We start from the raw sequence: 24949 nt of genomic DNA, 5'->3' as shown, positions 1-24949 counted from the left end.
TTTCATTTCATTCTCTTAAGTTGCAAAACAACAAGTGTTCATCTCTACTCTTCCTTCATTCTGTCTTGATTATCCACCTTTATCCAACTGGCAGCACATGATTCATCATCATTTGCGTTACTATCAACAGGTGCAGTGTGGTGTTGTGTACAAGTTTTGGGTTTTGTGTCTATTGCAATTTAAAAAGCAATAATACAACCAGAAAATTCTCAACATGATAGAAATTTATTACAAATATGTTTTAAGCATTTCAAACCTCATCATGGCTTCTTTCAATGTTCAGAAAACCTGGGAGTGCATGAAATAGAACGTTCATTCAGGAAAACGCTCGATCCAACGTCTGTTTATTCATGTGGATTCTCAACAAAGCTAAGAATCACAAAGCTGTCACAGTTAAAAACAAAGACGCTCATTTGAATCACAGATTGCTTTGTTTACAATCAACAGATTGAAAAAGAAAAAAGGAAAAACGTTCACTCATTATCATCCCAAAAGATGGACGAAGGAATCCACGACATACTGAGTTTGAAATGTGCAGAGAGTGAGACAACTTTCCCACTAACCAGAGAGGGAAAGTTGTATGTGTGATTATGTTTAAGGCACTTTCAAATATCTCTGTTTACAGTTCTTTGATAACAAAAACAATACAAGAACGACAAGTTTCCCTTCGTCTTCTATTTCCCTCCGTCTTTTTCTTTTCCTCCTCCTTGTTCCTGGTTCTCTCTGGTTTTGTAGTGCTCCTCTGGAAGGTTCCTCAGCTTCTCAGCAGCCTGAAAACACAAGACAACATGGAACACTGAGTTTTTTAAACAGTTTTAAAGACAAATGCAGGGACATTTTCTGTAATCCTGGATTTCCATTAGAATTTACGTGCTGGAACGTCAACAGTTGGCCTCTCACCGAGTTATATGTTTCACCTGTTTGTCTGTTTATGTAAGTTATGTCTGTGTCAGTGAGCCGAACATCAAATCCTGTTAATTCGCTTTCTGATCATTTTAACTCCGACTCTTAAAGTTAACGGCGCCGTTGAACGTGTACAACTAACAACCATCTGTGTTGAGCAGCGTGTCTCTCAGCGCGTAACGAGCTTCTCGTGGTCGCTGCATCAATCTTTAGTGAGACTGTTGTTTATTTGTATTTTACTCTCATTTGATTGTATCCATCAGTGTCTTAAACATCTTTTATAAGCTGGTTTTTACTGCCCCTTTGTTAAAATGTCGAACGTGCACATTACTCACCTGTTCAGGGGTGAGGTCTCTCTGCTCCTGGGCGAGCATCTCATACCCGACCATGAACTTCTTCACAGAGGCCGAGCGCAGCAGGGGGGGGTAGTAGTGAGCGTGCAGCTGCCAGTGGGAGTTATCTTCCTTTAAGTGGGGGCCAGTCGGGGCTCCTGGATAAAGAGAGTGGGGAGGGAGAAGGGACTGGTTTTACTCTCAGTTCAATCTAAACTGTTAATGTGTGTGATACCCTGCCCTTCCTTAATCAGACAGTTTGAGGATATTTAAAAGAGTAAAAATTCAAAATCCTTTATTATCAGATTCGTTTTCTTTAAATGTTTCTAAAGTTTTGCTCAGGAATCTGTATTGGTTTAATATCTTGCTCAAGGACACCGGGATTGTGTCAGGGAACAGATCTGAGGAAGACAAATCTCAGCTCATCCGCCATCATCTGACAATGAATTAGCCTCCGGGGGCCACAGACAGAATCCTGGAGCTTCTGGTGTAGACATCAGAAATCAGAGACTAGTGTCTTTCATCACTCGAGTTAAGTTTCTCCAAACAAAACACAAACAGAGATACTTCTTGTAGATGTTTAAGGCCCAGACGACACTTTAAAAACTCTATTATCTGTGTCTGCAGGCAACCAACGACTGCTCAAACGTGATTGGTCAAACCAGAACTCAAAACCATGAGTGTCGAACTGGTTTGAGATCTGGCGGCTGTGAAGGCCTCAGTATCCATCCAGAAAGTCCTTGTCCCCTCAATGGAAGCATCTGCTGTCAACCGCCTTCCCTCTGCCACTATCTGCATGTGTAGCTTCACAAAACACTGCATGAAAAATTGCATTATTGTCTCAAGAGGGTCATTAACTGAAGATCCCTCTTCTGACTGGTAACTTTATTTATCATTTAAATCTCCTCTTTAAAGCCTGTTTTGTTTCCTGGTCTCCGTGGGAGGTAAAGAGGTAATGAGGCGACCAGGGAACAACAAACATATCCTCAAAAGATTAAATAAATAACTACATTCAAAAAATAGATTCCTGGATAAACTGTGTTCACCGTTTCTCTTAGGGCTGGTTTCCAAATGAAGAGGTCTGATCAGACACAGAGAGAGACGACAGGAGGGCGACACATCGGAAAGAGAAACAGCCATGAAGACCAATGAGTCCAGATAAGGACCGAACAGAGACGGATGCTCCTATTACCAGACAATTATGTCTTTTTAAAACTACACGGTGAGTTTGTTCTGCAAGTGTGTGGCCTCGCGAGCGTGTGCATGATTTACCATTTCGCATTATAGTTACAGATATCTTCGTAGATAGGAGTCGACCTATCGTAACAGTTGCTGGTTCCGAGAGACAAATCGTAATATGTATTAAGCAGCTAGCTTTATCTAATCCATGATTTCCCCGGCGACTCGAACGCCATCCGTCCACTTCTCCCTCTCCGCTCCGCCGCTAATAAGCCTGGTGCAAAACAAAAAAAGAGTCAGGCTGCATCTAAATGTGCCAAAATAAAGCAGAGCCACAGATGGCAAGATAAAGCAGCTCATTATGCCAGCCAGGTCTGCCTGTGTGTGTGTGTGGATGGGAATGCATGTTCCAAATTAGGTGGTCAGCTTGTGCAGTTTGCCTGTGTGTGTTTGTGGTTTGTGTGTGTGTGTGTGTGTGTGTGTGTGTGTGTGTGTCGGTGCTCAGCGGCACAGTTCCTTTCCCCTTAATCCCCACTGATAAGGTTCAAATAACACCATTATTTTGGGAGTTGAATGTTCTCCTAGCAAGTGGTAGAACACTGAGAAAAGAATCCATTGTCAGATGCAACAAGAGAAAGGGATTTTACTTATTTAGTTCCACGTTGCCAGAGGATCATGAAACAGCTTTAGGTGGTAAATATTTGGTCTATTTGTTGCCACAGTGGGACATAATTTCATTTTAATGAGAACTTCTAACTCTTATTAACACAGCAGATGGCATATTACAGTAATTGATCCGTCGGAGCTGTAGTGGTGCAGTTTATTCCGAAAAATCTCTTTCCTGCTCTCATGGCTGACTCAACACAGCATCGTGTCACCAACACATTGGATGCACTCAGACGGATGGGTGGTTAGCTGGTTAACTAAGGCTCTTATGTTTTGATGACCATTTTCAGTCCTAACGATAATCATTGCCGTTCAATTATTCAGTCCTAAAATGGCACCAAATATTTGTCACCAAATATCAACTCTGCTGCTCTTCACCTTCTTTCTTGGTATGTGTCTCGCTTAAAAATAGCTAATAAAATAAACTGAATATTTGTAATAACAATATGTTTCTTGTTTGTGTTTGTTAACTACAATGCTCCACTACTACTCCTCCAACAGCTCTATGTAAAGAATGAGGGGAATCAGCTGAATACCGACATATGACCTTGAAAACATTGCTGAACACAACCTACGAGTTCAATGTCTCAGAAATAAAAACGGACCAGAAGATTAAAGCAGAAAACGTAGCAGGAGATCTGCACGAGACTTCACTAGAGGCAACTTCAGACTGAGATTTGAGTTCAAAGATTTGATATGTGAAAAAAATTAAAGTGTGTCCTCTCGTGCCCTCTGTTCTTTTCTCCACACGACGGTTCAGGATGGGAATGTTTCATCTCTCCTTTTATAAACTGTTCTTCATGCTGCAAGGCTCTGAGCTTGAGGAAGGAAGCAGCAGACTGACAGCGGCAGGTCAGCGACCCTAGTAAAAAAAAAAAAACTAAAAAAAGATTTGGATTCTCAGAATAGATGAGGGAAGAAAATCATGGCTTGAAAACTGTCTCTTCAACATCTTATATTTCCACGAGTACCTTCTTGATTGTGGAGCTGTGGACAAAATGAATTCAGTTCAACCTCATGGTTAGTTCCTATTGGTCAGAGTGTGTGTGCAAGTCACTGGCCTGAGTAAACCTATCGAAAGTTAAACGGATTAGAAGAAGTCAATAGTTTTTTATTAATTTGGAGAAGGAGAAAACCTGTTAAAGATTACCAAATATCTCAAAGTGATAAATGTTTTGTGGAAAATACGTATTTTACTACAAAATGAGCAGGTCTACACTGGTTTGTTAAACATGGATTTTTCCGAAGTCGATGAAAACCACTTTCTACTGCAGAATCATTTGACTCGGTATTGATGCCAATTGTCTCCATTCCCATTGAAGACAAAATACAGATGTCAGCAGGTGTCAGTGGGTTTTTGACAAGTGGAAAACAGGTCAAAAGACTTGAGGCATCCCTGTTTCTGTATCATGTATTCAAGTTATCTTCAATGTGCATTTACTTCCACTCTCTAGTGTTTATATTTCCAGAGTCAGTCTTATTATGAGCAGTGAAGTCTCCCCAGCCCTGTGTCAGGGATTGAACTCACAGATGTACAGCTTCTACAGGAGGATCACTGCGGCCGCTCAGCCATGATGACACCGCTCTCTGTCACATATCGGATCACAGCTCTCTGCTCTCCTCTAGAACGCTGTAGAGTGTTTCTCTCACATCGCCTCACTGTCTCAGTGCAGGTAAAACTCATTGAGTACCTGTGCTGCACTTCAGATTAACCGAGGAACAGACGGCTGGATGGCAAACTCCTTTCTGAACGAAGCTTGGCCAATTAAAAATGTATTCGGGCATCAGTGAAAGAAAATTCACACACTTTGACTGTCGTGTTATTAATCTATTTCAAGGGAAATGTGTTTATCACTCTGCTGAAAAGGTGACTCAGCTCTTATTGTGAAGGTTACTGGCACCAATCACTCCCCAGCATTTCTTTAATAATTGCTTGCTCCTCCTCTGACCTGTGGTGTTTAGCTGCGACAGGAAACCGAGCGCAGGATCAAGATACCTGACGCTAAATTGGAAATGAGATCAAATTGAAAATGTTCAGGATGAGAAACTGAAGTTTAGCTACTAAATAGAATGAAATTCATGTTTCCGTTTGTAAAAGCGTCTCCCCTGACACTGAATCCGCAGTAAATCTCAGTATACCATCTTTTTTTTCTTGCCCTTTAAGATCATAACTCCTCTGCGAAATGCTGCGGCTTCAAAAGATGCTGACAAAGGAAATACTCGTACAAATCCCCATGATATGTGGGGATCTCATTCCAACCACCATATAACGTTTCTATCTCTCGCTCTTGTGTCTTTGAAGCACTGAGATCCAGGGTATCTGTGATTTCTTGTTCTATTGACAGATGAAAGCTGATTGTTCACTCGATACCGGAATGTTAACCTCCCGGAGACACACACACACACAAGCTGGAATGAGTGATTTGGAAGCAAAGATGTGAGTGTGTGTGAAAGAAAAGCTAAGCTTGAAAATGGCCAAAATCACAAAATAACAAGTGACCACTTTCTATGACAGAGTATTAAGTCCACTAAAGGGGGAGAACAAATATTTAGATATTATTCTTCTGAATTACGACTTTATTTCTATAATATTACGACATTATTCTCAAAATATCAATGTCTCTTTCTTTAAAGTGATATATTTCTTGAAACCCTTTGTGAGTTTTCTCATCTGAAACACGAGCATTGTGCAGTGTGTTCTGTCTCCTCATTCTACTTTAAGAAACCTGGAATTACACGACGCCCGCTCTTTACCTGTGAAATCTTTACGTAAGAGACAAGAGGTTGAGTATCGGGACGTGTCCCCGTGTGAGCTGAGGCGAGTGGGAGGCATCACAGCCGAGCGTCTGTCGTTTGTCAGTTTATTGCAGCAGAGGTGACGCAAAGGCAGCAAAAAAGTGATCTAACCTGTCGACTACAGAGATTCCAGCCCCTTTAACTTCCACGCATCTTTCCCGTGTCATAAGAGAGTCAATATTCACAAGTAATATTAATGCCATGTTGCTGCATGATGGGAGCTAATGTAAAATTACATCAAAGAGAAAAGAGCACACTGACGGAGGGGAGAAGCAGTGGGTGGGAGATGTGAGGAGAGCCCCTCTGCATGTAGAATGATATTGATCACACGCTGGCAGCAGTGAAAATTGACTTTGAGGAGAAAGGGACAGAAGAATAGCAATGAAGTGAAAGAGAGGATAAAGGAGAGGAGGTGTCTGAAGAGAGATGGCAGATGAAACAGGGACTGGAGAGGCTGAAGGTATTTAGTGTATTCAAATCCTGAGTGTGAAAAGACTCAGCGTCACCTATTTCAACACTGACTCCGGCAGATTAGTAACATGCACTCGCCTCAGACTTCTGTCAGAGGAGCTCAGTGAATTGACTGCATCAGGTTAGAGGCGGCCTGATGCGTCTGCAACTTCGGCTCCAATCCCTGTCTTGACCTTTGACCTTTCCGTTCATCTGCTCCTCGCTCTGTCCGTCACTCGACAGGACTTTAAACCTGTCGCCACGTTTGAGGCAAAACTTTTTGACTCATTCCCTGACCCCTGCTCTCTGTGGAGGGGTGGAGAGGTTTGTGTGGTGCAGCTCATCTGCAAAAGAAAAGCTTTCGGACACCACCCGGTACAAAATCTCTTCAACAGTCATTGGGTAACTGTCGCAGGGTGATGACGTATGACAACAACAACGTCAGCTGGTTTAAAAATCTCATATTACATTTAAAATATTTATACTCTGGTAAAAAGCCTGTTGAATGACTTGAATGTGTAAATGTAGAAATATACTTTCTCCTGCTTCCTCTCCTCTCCACTATACTCGATGCTGCAAGCGCAATGCATGATGGTATATATTGCTCGGTCAGTGAAAATTGGGTTTTACGTGTGTCACTATGCATTGTGAGAAACAATGAGTCTACGATATAGGGTATTACAAAAATCATTAAACATTCAGACAGAACAAAATGGAAAAATCAATATATAGTGGAATATATAGGGGTTTTGGAAACAGCCTTTCTTTCTGAACACTGCTTCCCTCCCACTTGTTGTTGTCTTACCGTGCCAGCCCATGGAGTAAGGGAAGGAGATCTCAAACAGGTTGTCGTACTTGGTCAGCAGACGCTTCATGATGTCAGCCAGACCTGACGAAAGCAGAGAGACAGACAGAGATAAAGTGATAAAAAAAAAACAAAGACAGATAGCAAGTTGTGTTATTGAATATTGTTGATAATGAACGACATGAGGAAGAGGAGCTGGAGGAAGGCATGCAAGAGTGAAAAATGAAATGAGAAACGACCATACAGCAAAAAAAAAAGAGGCTGTGAATAGAAAAAGAAAATGAAACTTTTATTCATCAGGGGGGCTGGGTGGAATATAAAAGAAACACCTGAATACATGATGGAGAAGTCAGAAGCTAAAAAATTAAGTGCACATGCAGATACGTTGAGTATGAAGCATCAATCATCCACCACAAAGAATAAATGAGTATTACAAATTATGAAAAGTAAAATTTCTTGCAAAAACAACTGTGTATTATATATTAGGGTAACTGTATATTTGAATAATGAACTGAATACACAGTGAGGCATTGTGCGATATTGTGTAATAAATTGTATAACATGTGTCGTTTCATATTTTCATCGATCATTTATTTCCTTGGGCCACAAATCACTCTTTAAGTCAGGTGACCTAAAACATAAAAAAATAACAACTAGTACCTGAGAAAGGGACAGACTCCATCTCATGGATGTAGTTCAGGGATGGAGTCTGATTTGTAAATGATGCTACACACTGCTCCTCTTAATTGTCATTAACTAGCCAGAGCATCAATCTGTTGTTTAAGTGGTTGCAGGCAAACCACAGGTATAAAAAATGTGAATTAACAGCTTGATTTGACTTCAGGCATTGAATCATAAATTGGTTCCGACTCGCATCCTCCTCCCTTGAATCTGCTGAGTGCAGGAGCTGATGTTGGTTTGTTGTTCTGTGTCGATACCTCTCTCGTGTTCATTAAGACAAAGTGGCGGAGCACTGACCCATATCTTATTTATCCCAAGCAGTCCCGAACCTCTACGAGAACGACAGAATCTGCGAGAGGGATCTAAAAATCCATAAAGTTATGACGGGAGGGAGCTGAGTTACGATTTTACCGTTTTCATCCCAATTGGCAGAATGTTTTGCAGTGGGGACAGACTGGTCCCACAACATCATCAATTAACAATGTGGCCTACGTCTGTGTATTTAGACTCTGATAAATCTTTTAAGAAGGTGATGGTGGTGATTTTAGGTGTTATTATCCCTTTTGAAATCAGCAGCTCACGGATGTTCTGAAAGAAAATGTTTCCTCTTGTGGGAAGCTTGAGCATGCTGTGAAAGAACACACACACACACACACACACACACACACACACGGACACACACACACACGGACACGGTCACAAACAAACACACACACACACACACTGACACACACACTGACACACATACACACACTGCAGGCTCCCCGCTGAGATGCTGAGTCTAGACTGCTCCAAATTGTCTCATTGTTCTCCCAGTCACTCGCCCGACTCACTCGCTCGCTCACTCACCCCCCCTCTCGGATGTTGTCAGGTCGCCGATTCGGAGGACGTGTCTCCGTGGTAGCAGCAGTGTCTGGTAGGGCCACGTTGCCCAATAGGGGACCACGGCCAGCCAATCGGAACTCTCCACCACCACACGCTCCTTAAAGAGGAGACACACATTTACAATGTCTTTGAATGTCAGGTGATTGAATACTTTATAAGTATGTTTTATTATTAACTGTGAGTTTAAAAACTCGAGCCGAAGTGAAACTAGAACTTAAGAGTTCGTTTTGTACAGAGTTGTTTTTTTAACATCAATCAAACTGCAGAAATCCAGTCTTTTAACTGTAAATGAAGGACTTCCATGTTTTGAGTTAATTGCATGATTCTGAATTATTTGGTGTAAGACCACAGACGTGTAAATCACCAGCAGGCACGAGCAGGCTAACACGCTAAGATTATTAGCCTGTACACGGTAAATATTATACACACTACACATCAGCGTGTTAGCAATATTACTGCCACTTAGAGCAACACAACATAGAGTGAAGAGGTTGCTGGTTCCAGTGGCGTCTACCAGAACCCAGTTAATCCAGTTATTTGATCACAACTCAACCTGCAGAGGTAACATCTGGAACCACCTGTGCAGCTGTGCATGGCCAGATGTTTTCAGACCGAAGATGCTGTCATCCCTCACTTGTTAATCCTCGGGATCACGTTTCCACCTTTCTAACGCTTCATTTGTGGATCCTGACATCCCAGTGCATCATGAACAGAAGTAAATGAACTGGGAATTGCTCTGCGGTCACTCTTCACCTGGTTTTATGGCCTCAGAACTGGAATCCTTCCAAAAAAATCCATTTGCACATTTTTCCAGGTGTTTTTTTTTTTTAATGTTGTTTCATTATCAGATGTCACACACACACACTGTGTCAACCAGGCTCTGTGCTGCTGAATGATGATCTGAGAGATTCTCAGTCTTTGTTTCTCAGATAACTCTGCATGCACGTGATTCATTATCTAGACTGTGGCCGCCCTCTTCATTCTCATTTCTCCTGCTACTGTTTCATAAAGAACCCAAAAGAATGTAGACTACTCATTATGACATTAGAGATCTCTGAGTGAATGTTTTGCTCAGTTGCTGTCTGCAGTGTTATTTGCCTCATGCCTTCTTGGTCACTCACTCTCTGATCTCTGCACATTTCACTGGGAATCTGTCGCACATGAGAGAACTGTGTGAATGTGGAGCTGCATTCACGCGACATATTTATATATCATCTGTGTGGGTGGATGAATATTCGTGTCAGTGGGTTTTCTTTCATTCCTTCTTCTCTCTTTCTTTCTTTCATTGCATTTTTCCACTTATACAGTGCGTCAGACAATTATATCAAAGATCAGCCTGTGCTGTTCTGTGAGAATGTCATGCTCACGCGTTTTAAAAATGTTCTTATCAGTTATCAGACAAAGCAGAGACCGCTGGGGGGCTGTGAATCTCCCAGAGGTTTGAACAAACGTGTCCAGCCAGGCATTAGTGCATCATTAGGGATCTATGAGGAATACTGTGGTGTTTAATGAGTGTGGATGAAATCACAGAGCTGTAGAAACAGATTCCCAGAGTTTTCATTCTCTTAATGAACTGTACTTGCCATAAAGGATTCTAATTAGTGCCCTCAGTGCAATAACAAATATTTTGAGGACGAAAATGAGCCGGGGATAAAAAGGAGGGAACTGTGTGAATATTATGTGTAACTGCAAAGTATGTCCATTATTGATTTAATCCATTAGATCAACTTGACGTATTGTACTTCCTATGTCTAACTTCTACGTCTATTTTCTTCTGGTGAAGATTTACTCTTCGTCCCCCACAGGCTTGAACAGGATTATAAAGGAGGAGAGAGAAGATGAATAAGAGATAACCAGGATGGAGAGGAAACATTGAGGAGGAGGAGAGGAAGTCCATAAAACATACAGCTGCACACACGGCCGATCCGATCCAATTTTATTCAATTAGCTCGGAAAGTTTTTGTTTCAAAGTCAAGTGCGTCACCTGGGAGCCGAGCCCCGACTCCGACTCCTCCAGACGCCGCAGTGTGCCAATTTACGGTCCTAACCTCAGGTCAAACAGACACAGGCAAAAAGAGTTACACACAAACACACACACACACACACACACACCAGTGGACGAGAAGAAGAGCTCCAAGTCATTCTTGCGAACACACACGTCTGCTTCCACTTTGATTTTATAAAAATCCCCATGAGCAGCTGTCGAGGAGAAGTTTCTACTCTGCTCCTCTGAAAACTTTAATGCCAATCCTTCTCTCTCAGACACACACACATACACGGACACACACGCGCACGGACCCACAAAGCTCATCCCCTGAATGAATCAGTGGCTGTCTGACTTCTTTTTTGCCTTTTCCCTGACTTTGTGTATTTTACTCTTCTGCTCCTTCGATTGTTTTTTATCCTCTTCGTCTAACTTCGCACTTAAAACTCTTCATTTCATTTTGAACTTGCTCATCAAGCCAACTCCCGCTGTCTTAGTACTCTTGAAGAGGACTGACATACTTTCTTCTCCAAATAATCAGATTCAATTCAAAAGAGAAAGAATAAACAATAGCCCTCCTCTTGAGATCGACCCAGAGCTTTGCTTGTGAAGAGTCTAATCAACACAAATCATTTTTAGTTAACAAAGATTCACTGAAGTTCTTCTTCGTCTTTCTTTGTCAAGACGTTTGAGATGTGATTTTGATTGGTATTTCAAAAATCCTTAAATTGTTATGATGTAACAACATGGATTTTTGATTCTGCATATCAAATATAAGATGACATTCTAGATGAATTTTGAGGCACTAGGGCCTTCGCTGGATTCTAGAAGGGTTGTAGCTTTGAATATAACCTGAGATTAAGTAAAGTAAATAATGAAGCAGCATACACGTCTTCAGGTAGAGAGAGAAAAACAATTACTGCTCTGTCAAGTTCAATCCTCCTGCAGAGAGTTGGTTCAGTTTCTAATAAGCTGTGTCTGCTTACTAATAAGACGTTTGCCAGCACGCTGACTGTGGTCAGAGCCTCTCTGCTTTACACTCGACTGTTTCCTTCACACAGGTTGGAGATGTTTGCGGCAGCACTATGCTAATGAGCGTCCCTGCTGCCCAATCACACGGTTCGCTGAGTGAACGACAGGCAGAGGATGCTGATGGGTAAGGAGTGAGAAAGAGAGAGACAGAAAGAGAGAGAGAGAAACATGGCCGGAGAGCGTGGAGATAGATGGAAGATGGGTTAGAGGTGATGAGAAATTATGTATTTACAGATATTTTAATTTGATATCAGTCCTCTAATCCAAAAACCAATAAAATCTAATTGTTAAAATGGCTTTTGCTGCCTTTACCGGGAAAGAGTTTACTCGTGTTCATAATTCCAAATTTCTAAAAGGTAATTCAAACCAAGTACTTTATTATGCCCACCTTTATGGCATATTTAAATATTTCACTACTCTGTATTTATCGTATTACCGCTAGACAAAGAACTTATTACAGCATTACTTAAATTCCCTGACACCAATAATAAGCTGCTCACCTCACATTGTCTGGGCGGCTATAAGTTTTTCTGGGAAAGATGCAACTTTCTAATGGTAAAAATAAACTTTAAATGATATGAATTATGATCTGCCCTTTTGTTTTATACGTGTATTTGCTGCACCTTCTTCTCAGCCTCTCGCCGGGCGTACTGCAGCAGCATCGGCTCTCCGTGTTTCTGGTAGTACGCTCTCTGACAGCGGTCCGCCAGCTCCGGCTCATTGGGCAGGAAGTTGCTGGCCCACACCTGTGAATGTGACAGGAAACAGTTAAGAAGGAGGAGGAGGAAGATGATGATGAGACAACTAAATAAAAAAAATCAATATGTGTTAGCAGGACACTCTATTTAGAAAATTAAAAACACTCTGATTCCAAACGAACACAATCTATCTGTGACTTGTGGTAATCAACACCTCTCAGTTAACAAATGTCTCACTAGTGCTAGGTTTGAAATCTCTCTTTCCTCATTTCTTTCTTTCAGGCTTTTTGAACTGACGAATCAGTTGTTTCCCTCACAGCCAACACTTTCATTTATTTCAGAACAGTGTGAAAATCAACTTGCAGTCACTATCATGTGACAGAGGAAAGTAATTCATCCCAGTGAACGACACGACCCGAGTCTCTGTGGTTCTCAATCAGTTCATCTCCATGTGAGTCAGGGTGCTAGAGTTCATGAACACAAAATGATCTGTCAGAGGTGGAACTTACTTCACATGAGACTGTTCCTGTGTTTTGTGTTTTGTCTGTGCTCAGGTCTCTGGTCTGAATCAGGAGTCATGACATTCACCTCAGTGCCTCCGTCGCATTGGAATGAAATTTACTTTCCGGGGCTGTTTGCTTATTTCGCCAGGTCTCTGTCAATCTAACTGCATCTCGAGCAGCTTCAGAGTAAAGACTTCAAAATCATAATAATAATATATATAAATAATGTTTTGGAATGTGCTTCTACAGTATTTCAGAAAGCTTTTCACGGCTCGTCACACATCTCTACAGGCAATCAAATAATTTATGTTTGCACTTTATGATGTTTTAATGGATGTAGAATCAGGCGGCGACGGCCAAATGACTCCCACAGTCAAGACTCAGCTCTGCAGGATAAATCAGTGTTTAAGATAACAGTTACTCAGGGTCTGACTTGTGGGTATTTACTTGACTAAATTAGCTTCCCCAGGGTAAAAACATGCAATGCATATATTATATCCATGCTCTTCTTTCTTTTTTATTATTTGTGCATGTTGTCCAGGCTATAGAACTACGAGTAAACTGATGTGTTTCAATTTCCAGATACATTTTCATGCCTTTCACACTATAGTTTTACCGACAGTGAATAATTTATGCCATCGTGAGTCACTTTCTTCCAATTATATTCCATCTCATCACGAACAGAGAAATAATCAGAGGCACTCGCTGCCGCTTTTAGCAGCGACGCTTCAGGCTGCATGCTAAATTGTTTTCTGATTAAACACCCAGAATTCAGTGCAGGAATCACAGTGTCATCGACTCCAGTAATAACAAGTGGGAGGAAAAAATAAGCTCCAATGACTTCACTGAGAAATACAACGAGATTCCACCTAATGATCAGCAGTTAGGGTTAGGGTTATATTTTCCAGCAGTTGACGAGTGTCCTGCATGGCCTCAACTCTAGGGCACATGTCACAGAGTCGTATCATCCCAGGTTTAGACTCATTAATAATATTCAGTACGTAATGAAGCTAATTTAATAGAGTGGGAATTGTTGCCCTGAGCCATGGTTAGATTATTCACACAAATACAGTGATGACAGTAGAAACCAGATTAGTGTAATGTTAAAAGAAATGAACATAGGAGGGTTTAGTGATGTGGAGCGATGAGGATGCACATTTAGATATAGACGACTCAGTCTAATGTGGTGAAACAGAGTAATTTCTAGATTCATGTGATTATACCCAATAAAAAACATGATTATAAATATTATATTCCATTTCTGACAATAGATATCTCTGGGTCCCAAACACTAGACCTTTAGTATTAATGGCTAATTGGCTAAAGGCCGTACCATGGTTATGATCATGATCCTAGAGGTACAGATTGTGTTAATGTGTATATTTATTCCAGCCATGTTTAATAGTGTATGGGTATTTGTGCATGCCAGTCAAACTCTGTGGCCAGGAGTCTATTTGTACACAGTTTTTTCTTGAATATTCTTCTTCGTTTCCAGCAGCAGATTCTCAGAGAGACGTAGAAGAAAGTAAAATTAAACCACTAGAGAGGAAAAGTGTATACAGTGAATTCCTACTAGACCGAAGTCCTGAACGCTCTTACTCTGAAAAGCTATTATGACAACGTCCCTCCTCTTAAATTCAGCTGCCAGTGTGGCTTTTAAACAGCAAAAAGACCTACTTGGGGATGTAAGAGTGAACTCAATAACCATCCACTCCTGAGAGGTGGCATGCATGCTTTTCAAAAGCACTCTGAACACTGTTCAAAACTGTATAGACCTTGGGCTACTTACATTTAAAAAGAAAAAGGATGGCTCTATTCCAGAGGCGTCAGTATTGCACAAAAAATACGTACACAGCTCGGATCCTGTGAGACCAAATAAGAAGCTACGCTGCCTCAAGACCGTGATTAACATTTTCTGTTCGTTAGTCTTCAAAGTTTTAATTCCGTGCCTCTTAGGTTTAATTTGGCCTGGAGGGGTTGTGTTGTTGTTGTACTTACAGACACGCACACATGATCACTGATATTAACACTCTGTCGTTCTTGGACACTTTCACAAGACAGGGGGAATGTGGACTGCAGGAAACAAAACTCCTATAACTTTCATAAAAGCTCCATCAAAGCCTGGATCCAGGTTATTTTTTTAACTGTTTTCACACAAATGAAAACAATATGCACATTAATAACCATGTAAATATTAATTATAGCCATTTTAAACCAAGCTTCTCCCTTTACAGAGGCTGTATCTTCCTTTTCTTGGTTATAAACTCATGAGACTAATACACGACAGCCCTCAGGGAAACAGATGTGTCATTGAACATCTGTGACACAGTGTTAAACCCCTATTACTCTGAGGTCATACACTGCCCTCTGCTGTTTGTATTAGAGTTTTAAAAACAACTGGAAACACAAATCCAAGAAAAAAGCCTTTAGGCGTCCGAGGAAAGATTTATTTTACTCCAAATACCTGAGGTTGTAAAGACATAGTCTCAAACTACAGCAGTGGATAGTCAAGGAACTATCAAAAGAGCAGATCAACATTATTGGTGAGTTTTAGAGGTCCCGATAGTTACATCCTCCAGGTTGGTTTCATCCAACCTACTACTTATACAGTTTGGTACATTGCTTCATTCAGACTGGCTTCTACAACCAGTCTTGACTTGTCTTCCATGCTGCGCGGATAGTAAACAAATAATTTTGACATCAAAGACGATATTGCCCCTAAAAAATTCAACACATGTCTTTATCGGTTCCTGTCCGCTCTTGTTTTTCTCCCTCCTGATCGTGCTCTTGCTCACCAGCTCACTGAGAGGTGACAGTCTGACAGGAAGCGTCTCCGTCTCTCTGAGCTGTTAGTCTTTCTTGAATTACCTCAGTAAACAGACAAACATGAAAAGACAAGAAAGCGCCCGGGCAGTTCTCCAGGTGTGACTTTGTGTAAAAAGAAGCAGTAACGGAGTAAATAACAGATACTAAAATAAATGTGACATATATACACAGTCAAGAGTGGGTTGACAGCTTCTATGTTGAGACCTGTGAGTTCTTTCTAACATTCATCAACGGTATTGTCACAACGAATCTAAAAATCCGGCATCTCCAATGTGCAAAATAACAGCTTATGTTGTGCATTGGTTAGAAAAGCATTTATTTTGTGTTATATTGAGAGAAGGGGTTCGTGTTTGTGTGTTGATGGACGTGGTGAACTTCACGTTCTCTCTACGAGGACATTTTCTTGTGTCCATGCAGTTAAAATCCAGACATGACTGGAGTGACATAGGAAAGGAAAGGTGATGTTTGTGCGTTTTCCTACCTGACAGTGTGGATGTGGATTCGAACAACCCATCATGGCTCCTTTATTCTCAAATATCTGAAAACAGCGATGTAGGAAACATAAGTTAGCAACAGGGTTTATGACCTATACTGCAGCCAGCCACCAGGGGCTGATCAAGATATTTGGGCTTGTTGTCCATCTTCATACAATCTATGAATACAAATTACCGGCTAGCAATCTTTTTAGTTTTTCTCATCGCTAATGATATGACACTGACAATTTGACGATGTTGAAATAGGCACAATCAAATAAAATGTGGTTTTGGATCAGTTCAGCAACTATAGTGCAATGATTTGTTAATTATTGCCCAGACTGATTTATTTAGATTTGATGTGGATCTTAACCCGCTGAGCTGATGTAATATTCCTGCCCTCAGTTTGCAGATCCTTCTACCACATACCTGCTGATACACGTCTACCAGCTTGTAACCTCAAAATCAGCCTCTCGATATCGGAAAAACATGCAAATGCTGCTCTTGTAAACTTTGATTATCTCATCCATATCCTCCTCTTCTCTGCTGCAGTTTGAATTTGAGAGTGTGCCACGAGGCCTCATTAAAATTCCATCTCATCAGAAACAAGACACGTTAAATTAAAACATTGGAAAGAGCAGAGAACTGGACGATCTGTGACGTTCGCTCAGGAGGTGAAAAGTTGATTTAACAAGTATCCAGTCAGGGAAAGTTTTTATCAATAATGTGTGAGTGTAGTTCATACCTGAACCCAAGGGTAGGTGGCGCCGAGCTCTTCAACAAGCTCCGTCCACTTGTCTATCACCTTGACAACCTCCTCTTTCTTCATGAGAGGGAGGGTGACGTCAGACCAGGGATGGAAACACATGACCTTACTGAAAAACACACAAAGAGGACAAAAGAGAGGAAGAATTACAGTTGATGCTGTCTGTGCACCAAATCTGCTGTAGTGCAGCTGGTAGTCGCGGTGCTGAGGCATAACAAGTAACGACAAACACACAGAAACACAGAAATGAGGAGGAATAAAGTTAACCTACTAATTACATTTTCCCAATTTAAAGAAAGGTCACAGGAGACCTGCATCACTGGGAGGGGCTGACATTAGAAACGCTGGGTTTATGTGGTCAGAGCTTTAAATTGTGTTATTCATGATAAAATATGAACAAAAAACGGTTTCAGGCTGAGAATGAGGTTGTTACACCTCAGTGTGTGTTTCTCCTCAGCCTTACCTCCAGCACCAAAGGACACGGAGTCACATATATAGATGAGATTTCGAGCAGCCATCTCTTCCCTCAGGGCCGGAGCAGCTTCGTGGTTGATACTTAGACAAGTGTTTGCGCTCGGAGCAAAACTGAAAGGCTGTATTTATGAATTGCACGTGTGTATATTACTGCGTGGGCTCTGACGGTGTGCGTGAACCACACCTGCAACTTCAACCCTTGTGAGACACAGAACCCACGACTGGACAAGGACCATTTGTTGAAGTTTTCATTATGAGTAGATTCGTCCAGCTTGATAACAAAAGGGATTTTTCACCTCTTTATAACCCCATCTCTCATTTTGTGTCCAATGAACCCAGACGCTCCAAATCCCCCCCGCTCTGTTGTCCCTCTAATTGGCTCTTTGAATGTGGCTGCAGGGCAACGACCTTTGCATGGTTCACTTTGCAACTTCCTCTCCCTCTGACACGGCCTCAGTGCAACGGGTCCATCAGTGAGATTTTCTGTGCTTCATTACTGTCTGTGGCAAGACATGACTCACAGGCTTTATGTAACACGTGGGATTCAAACACGCCAGGTTAAGCTTTTCGACCCACACATGCATCACAATGTGATTTAATTTATTATTCAGCTGTTGGGTGAGTTTGCTGCGGGATCGTTCAGGAATGTCTTTAAAAAATAAAACATCTACACCAGAGGCTGACAGTTATGTAAAAACATTTGCTCAGCTCTGCGGGGGACGTCATGATTATACACTGATGTGCATCGAGCATGTAACAAAGCTCCAGCTCTCCTGATTCTCCTCCAACAGTAATACAACTGTCAATACCTTTAGCTGAAGTGAAACTTTTCACACTCGCGACTGAATACTATTCACCCCCAGGAATACAGGTATGTGAGACTTGGCCTGTTGGTGAAGCTTTTATTCCCTGATCACCGATAAAAACAAATATCACTGGATTGTCTTTCATGCATCGGTACTATTGAGTAAAGTGTGTAAACATCCCCATCTGCTGGGGATATATTGGAAACACACGTCTTAATGTACTGTGTGGTGTAGTGTTTAATTTTTTGTGTAACTCATGTAATGTGTTGATTAACAAAATGAGCTTCGCCCAACAGTTGATTATGATGATGATGATGATGATCACTAATGAATGAATGTTGCCTCACTTTTCTGATTGCTCTCATCAGTTCTGAGTTAATTGTCACAAATTTGAATGTTTTTTCAAAAGGAGTTGATTAAGAAGCAACCCTCAATCAATTATAATCTTCGAGTCAAGTTTTAATTATATTTTGCGTTCGTTAAATATACAGCCCATAATAACAACTTTATTATTTGAGTCTATTGGTAAAGGCACAATATCAAACTTGTGCACTATCAATCAAAGATTTTAGAACACTGTTTTTTTCCAGCTGTTACTGAAATTTACTTTGTGTAATGTTTCTGTGTATTCTGAACTAACATATAAATCAATTTGGTGACATAACTAAGGCAGACATAAATACATATCAAATATTTACACCTTAAGACTGTTTACATGAAATGTGCCTGACTGTGCCTTAGGTGCCTGACTGTGACATCAAGCTTTATTCTTACCAGACACCCCTCGCAGCTTTAGACTGGAACAACGGGTCTTGACACGAACCTGAAGAAGAAAATAGCTAAATTAAGTTTAATGTGGCTTGAAGTTATCTCAAAATAAAATATTTTGTACCAAGATAACACAGGATTACATCCAAGCAGAAACAGGCTCTGCACATGCATGAATAGGTATAACAGCTATAACTGAAAATTCTATCTTTGTATATTTCACACAGCTTTATTGGTTTTTGTTTTACAGAAATATTGCAACTATTCATTTATTTTTCTATTACGTGAACCAATAACTTATTGTAAGATGACACTGACCTGGATCTGGGGCATTTGGCTGCAGAGCAGGGAAATCGTTTTCAAAAGCAAAAGTGCTCTCATAGTCTGGATTTACCTGGAGAGACAGAAACAGACACAACAGATTCTAAATTGATTTTGGAATGTAAAAAAAGGCAAGATGGGTTTGTTCAGTAGCTGCAGGTCTCCGTGTGATTTAGTCCTGAGTTGATTTAAAGTATCTTACCTCTCCATTTGCACGTGTGTTCCCAGGACACAGCGGGTTGTGGGGGTCATGTCTGGGTATGTGCTCCTCAGAGGGTTTTTCCACCTGTCCCGCCCAGGGTCTCTTCATGCGGTGGGCCGACACCAGAACCCAGTTGTCCCGCAGAGGGTTATAACGCAGGTGCTGGTGGTCTGAGGTGAACCAGAGCGGTAATGAAGACAAGGAGATAGAATCAAACAAACATGAGGACAACTAGAGGGAATTGATTTGATTTGCTATTTGCAAGTTAACACAGGGTGAACAGTACAAAGAAAGGTGAAGGATGAGAAGTAACAGGAATAATAATTTAATTGATTGCTGATTGGTTAATTGATAAAACAAGTCAATCAGATGTCAGAACTTTACGTCTAATGCACTTGTTAACATTGAAATGCGTCTACTCAGGATTTGATGAGTAAAGTGTTGATGAGAATGTTTGCTGTTCCATCATTAACAGGAACTCAGGTCACAAGACTGCACCGCTGGTTGTGGTTGAACCAGACTCCATCGAATATTGTGTGGATTTTACCCTCATTCTCGTAACTAACAACTCTGCTTCAGACTACAATAAAACCAAAGGTGAGTTTAAGAATCACTCTGACCTAGTGGTTAATTCGTCTGATTATAATGAATCCACGGTGCATTGCTGTGGTTCGAAATATCATTCACTTTTAATCATCTGTTTTAATTCCGAAAGTTCTATAGATTTTGATTCCAGCAGCTATCGATATGGATTAAAGAAATGAAAGTTCAACAGTGTATCCTGATTATCTGTTAAAAGTCTCAATGACAAAGTGAAGTACAACAGACAGATGTTAATGTCTGGAATCACAACCACAGCACAGACAGTGAACTCTCCTCTGCAGCAGTTACCGACCTCCCAATGAATGAAACGAGCTTTTCAAATGGACAAGTTGAGTGAATACGAACCTTTGGGATCGAAACCCACTTCTTCTCTGTCGCTCATGTTGACAGAGGTTTTTTAAAGAGCTGACACTTCTCTGGTAAATCCCTCAAGTCTTTGCTGACTCGAGTTAGCTGCTGTCAACTACCACCTTCTTCCTGTTGTTGGACAAGTGGAAGGGAAAGTGCTGTTTGGGGCATATTTACGTATGAAGGGAGACCCTCAAAAACACAACAATTAAGAGCTAAAACGACCAATTAAGAGTAGCACATGATATTAAATGCTTTTTAAAGATACAAATATGAAAATAAATCTGTGTGTTGTTTTGTAGCGTTGAAAAGAGGCGAGTTAGCGTAAAAACACCAAAAGGGTTTTTTACTCAGTGCTGGCAACCTTGGAGGAGAGGGAGCCTGCGCGAGAATCTCGGCCTCTGATTGGCCAGCAGTGACGTCCCGCCCACCCACCTGAGCCGGAAGAAGCCTGGACATGGGACACGCCCCCCCAGGAAGCGACCTGACCTGCACATGTAGTCTAATCTATCTCTCTCTCTCTGTGTGTGTGTCTGTGAGCGCCCGCGTGTGTGTGTGTGTGTGTGTGTGTGTCCGCCATGTCCGCACTCAGAAGCTGTTTGCGGCTGCTCGTGCTCGCCGCAGTCTCCGTCCTGGTCGTGCTGCTGCTGCGACACTGGATCGCCACCAAACAACACGTGTTCGACAGGGAGGAGATCGCCAAATTGGCCAAACAATACTCAGGTGAGTGTGGTACCAGAACCCCCACCCCCCCCCCCCCCCCCTCCACATTAAAGTCAAACATGTGAGTTTTTTCTGTTTTCCTCCCTGGAACCTGGATAGTAACTGCATATGTGTTTTTGTTTTTGTTGTTGTTGTTGTTCTCAGGACAGGATCATGAGCAGGCCTTCTCCAAAGTGGTGGTGGAGCTCAGGAAGAGGTAACTGCTCTGCATAGATGTTGCATGAATGTTATGTAAGCAGCCTACAGCAAGACATGAAAATCAGTCATGGAACTTTTGATTGACCCACATTATGTAAGTTGAATAAGGAAGTTATAAATGTGTTGAGCTGTAACTGGATAGTTTCTGTGCTGTGTTCTGCTCTAAATCCATGACACACGTAGTTACAGGACAGATAAGTGTGTAGTTGTCAATATAAAGACCTGTGGGGAATGTTCTGGAAATGAACTCATCTCAAAAGTCCCTGACGTGTATCGCAAAATGTGTGATGTCATCACTTTGCATGTAGAAGTCACCAGTAAGAAGTATCAGGTTCAGTGGTAATGTAGAGACGTGCTTGCTCAGCAGATTCACAGGCTCCAATGTCACTGTGATCCTCCTGAATTTAAATCCAATAGATCCGGATGTTATTTGGATCTGCACCAAATTGCAAACGCGTAGAAATTTCACGACCCCTAATATGAATGTTGTTCAAATGTTGAAAAACACCATATCTTGCAATGTAAAAATTGGGCATCCTCCTAACAAACAGCAAAGAAAACAAAACCTTGACAGAGATATTTAAGCTTGTTTGTCATCACTAATCTATATAATGTTAATATGTATATGTGTGAATATTTATGAGAGTCTAATAAGTTGTGACTGAACCAGGTATCCTGGCCACATCCTGCCGGACGAGGACCTGCAGTGGGTGTTTGTGAACGCTGGCGGTTGGATGGGCTCCATGTGTCTGCTCCACGCTTCACTCACAGAGTACCTGCTCCTGTTTGGTACCGCGGTCGACACAGGAGGACACTCAGGTGAGGAAGAGTGGGTTTAACTGTGAGTTGTGGAGAAAGCTTTGGACAGGGTGGTGTCTACACACCTGGGTTTTTAATTTAATGTATCAAATATTAACTCCATGTCCACTTTGTGTTTTCATCAGGTCGTTACTGGGCAGAGATTTCTGACACCATCATCTCCGGCAACTTCAGACAATGGAAGGAGGGGACAACCAAGAGTGAAATGTACTACCCGGGTAATACAATTAAAATATTTTATTGCTTTATATTATTATAAATGTATCTTGACAGGAACAGCCGTTGCATTTCTTCTTTTCTGTTAATTCCAAATCCTTTATCCCACAGGTGACACCATCGTTCACGAGGTCGGCGAGGCCACGTCAGTCCAGTGGGGCGCCGGGACGTGGATGGTGGAATACGGCCGAGGCTTCATCCCGTCCACGCTGGGATTCGCTCTGGCTGACACGCTGTTCAGCACCCAGGACTTCCTCACAATGTTCTACACTGTCCGTGTCTATGCCAAGGGTTTGCTGCTGGAGGCCAGTACGCTACTTACAGAGGCAGGAGTTTTCTAAGAGAGGAACCCCACAGGGACAACTCCTAAAGATCACTGTGTCAAGCTGCTCTGTAGACAACCTACGAAATTGTAGACAATCCAAAGTCGCTGCAGCACAAATGATTCCGTCGTCCTTCTCCCCTCTTGAAGGAAGAGAAGGTCTTTTGTCTAAACATTAGCACTGTGACGTCAAACTTCTCTAAAAAGGTAATTCTAAATCTAATCTGTCACATAGAATCCCTTAGTGATCGACATTATCTTCCTCTGCACGACAAACATTCCCCTGAGAGCTCAAACTGCCGACATACTTGGTAAAGTCCTAATACCCATTAAAAATACATTATTTTAGAATCTGACGTCAGGATTTAAAGCCTTAACAACTTAGACAATGTATGTAACCATGTTTCTGAGCAACATGTAGAAGAAACTAAATATCTGTAACTGTTGTTCATCTTTGCCCATTTAGGCCCCAAATACTCACATGCAATAATTAATTTGGCTTTTAAAACAAATGCAAAACACATGATGCAAAGCCAAAGACACTATTTTCTTAGTAAATACCTGTTTCATGTTTATATGCAAAAGGATTCTCAGTAAATGGTGAACTTTTGTGATTCTAGTTGTATTAGGATCATATCCTGATTTTCTGCTGATCTGTTAGTACCATATATTCACTATTTCAGAGTCTCCACTGCGCAGCAATAGATTTATAATATTTGTCCTTTTCTCACAATCTCAGCCAAAAACTTGTAATTTGTAACTGTAATGCACTACATTCACATCACATATTATTCATACTATGTCGTACAGTTAGAAACATACATGTTCTAGAGCCCTTTAAAATGTTAACGTGGTTCTTTGTCTGAAAATATTGAGAAACAAACAAAGTATTCTAGAGCTTCTGTGGAATATGTAATTCATTCACAAAGTGGTTTTATGAGTTTAAATAGACTATAACTGTGGAGACCAAGTTCATTCAATGTTTTGTTAGATAGAGACAAAGCACTTAAAGAATCCTGAAAAAGAGAAGGGTTAGGATAGATGATTTCCTGTCCCCCATTTATCCAATCGTCTGATTCATAACATCTGTGAAACATGTCAAGTGCAGTCAACTCTCTCCCCAGTCATCAGGAGCCTGGTCCTAATAACCAGATTTAACAAATGGCTGCCGATTAACGACTTAGCTTGAATGAGTCTCAGTTTCTGACCGAGCTTCAAGGGGAGGTCTGGAATTTTGCAACTTGCCCAAGAGGGGGTAGAAAAACAAAACACTAATCACAGCCTCTTCACTAATCTCCACTTTTTAATATTACAATGAGCAGGAATGGAAATCTAAAATGTATATTATACTTAACTGGAGTCAACAAGTAAGATTTTCCTAAAACCTCTTTGTACCTGACATGCTGACGACCGGATGTGCAATTCACTGTTAAGATGGAAACTGACTGTGGCAGATGAAATAAATATTTCTGGAGGAAAACAACATCCCTGTTTTATGTTTTATTACATTTATATTTAGTCAAGATCAATCTAAAAGAGCTCACTTGTGCTGAAACGTAGCTGTGGTGGCTGCACCCCTGGTATTAAGAGGTTGACCTCTCCCGGGGAAACATCATGTAATTATAATAGTATGCTGGTTTCAGGGTTTCCTTATATAGCATAAGAGCTAACAATCATAGTAGGAATTATTTTACATGTGCCTATAATAAATAAAGCACTACAACACAGCATGTAATCATCTAATCCTGTCCTGCAAAACAGATAAACACAAACATGAGTGGTTATTGTTAAAGCAGAATGTGATTGAAATCACAAAACTCTCCTAATATGTTCTGGATGGTCAATGAAAGTATGGATGAGGTGGAGGGACGGCCGACAGACCAGAAGACAAACACATCGTCCTCATCTCAGTCTGTACTTCCTATTTATTTACATATTCCACTATGCAAAATACTCTACACTTTTACTGCCTTTTTTTGCAATCCTTTTTTTGCACTTCTGGTTAGATGCTAAACTGCATTTTGTTGTATATGTACTTGTACTGTGCAATGACAATAAAGTTGAATCTAATCCAATCTAATCTAAATGTCAAGATAATGCAGAAAACCTGATGTGTGCTTTTAAGGTCTTGGAGATGAGAGAAGTGTGTGTATCTACCACTCTGCCTTCC

The 24949-nt window shown here is 41.2% G+C and overlaps 2 protein-coding genes across 2 annotated transcripts; one reads left to right on the top strand and one right to left on the bottom strand.

Annotated features, from left to right (window-relative positions):
• Positions 1–206: 206 nt before the first annotated feature.
• Positions 207–20636, bottom strand: galt (galactose-1-phosphate uridylyltransferase). Its single transcript, XM_053411339.1, has 11 exons — positions 20499–20636; positions 19551–19720; positions 19346–19421; positions 19034–19082; positions 16959–17088; positions 16222–16278; positions 12337–12459; positions 8662–8794; positions 7132–7215; positions 1239–1393; positions 207–770 (listed from the first exon to the last, which is right to left on the bottom strand). The coding sequence occupies exons 1-11, from the start codon at positions 20533–20535 to the stop codon at positions 675–677; spliced, it is 1110 nt and encodes a 369-aa protein (XP_053267314.1). The 5' UTR covers positions 20536–20636; the 3' UTR covers positions 207–674.
• A 321-nt stretch (positions 20637–20957) lies between these two features.
• sigmar1 (sigma non-opioid intracellular receptor 1) lies at positions 20958–24262 on the top strand. Its single transcript, XM_053411338.1, has 5 exons — positions 20958–21224; positions 21369–21420; positions 22093–22241; positions 22367–22459; positions 22569–24262. The coding sequence occupies exons 1-5, from the start codon at positions 21080–21082 to the stop codon at positions 22796–22798; spliced, it is 669 nt and encodes a 222-aa protein (XP_053267313.1). The 5' UTR covers positions 20958–21079; the 3' UTR covers positions 22799–24262.
• Positions 24263–24949: the final 687 nt, after the last annotated feature.

Source organism: Pleuronectes platessa, chromosome 19, assembly GCF_947347685.1.
Source record: "Pleuronectes platessa chromosome 19, fPlePla1.1, whole genome shotgun sequence".
Lineage (NCBI taxonomy): Eukaryota > Metazoa > Chordata > Actinopteri > Pleuronectiformes > Pleuronectidae > Pleuronectes > Pleuronectes platessa.
This window is presented reverse-complemented; position numbering and strand designations above follow the sequence as displayed.

Coding starts and splice junctions, on each gene's coding strand:
- sigmar1 (XM_053411338.1), top strand. CDS start 21,080: ATGTCCGCACTCAGAAGCTGTTTGCGGCTGCTCGTGCTCGCCGCAGTC. Junction 21,225..21,368: donor ATTGGCCAAACAATACTCAG/GTGAGTGTGGTA, acceptor TGTTGTTCTCAG/GACAGGATCATGAGCAGGCC. Junction 22,460..22,568: donor GAGTGAAATGTACTACCCGG/GTAATACAATTA, acceptor TTTATCCCACAG/GTGACACCATCGTTCACGAG.
- galt (XM_053411339.1), bottom strand. CDS start 20,535: ATGAGCGACAGAGAAGAAGTGGGTTTCGATCCCAAAG. Junction 19,083..19,345: donor GCCAAATGCCCCAGATCCAG/GTCAGTGTCATC, acceptor TTTCTTCTTCAG/GTTCGTGTCAAGACCCGTTG. Junction 12,460..16,221: donor ATCCACATCCACACTGTCAG/GTAGGAAAACGC, acceptor TCACATTCACAG/GTGTGGGCCAGCAACTTCCT.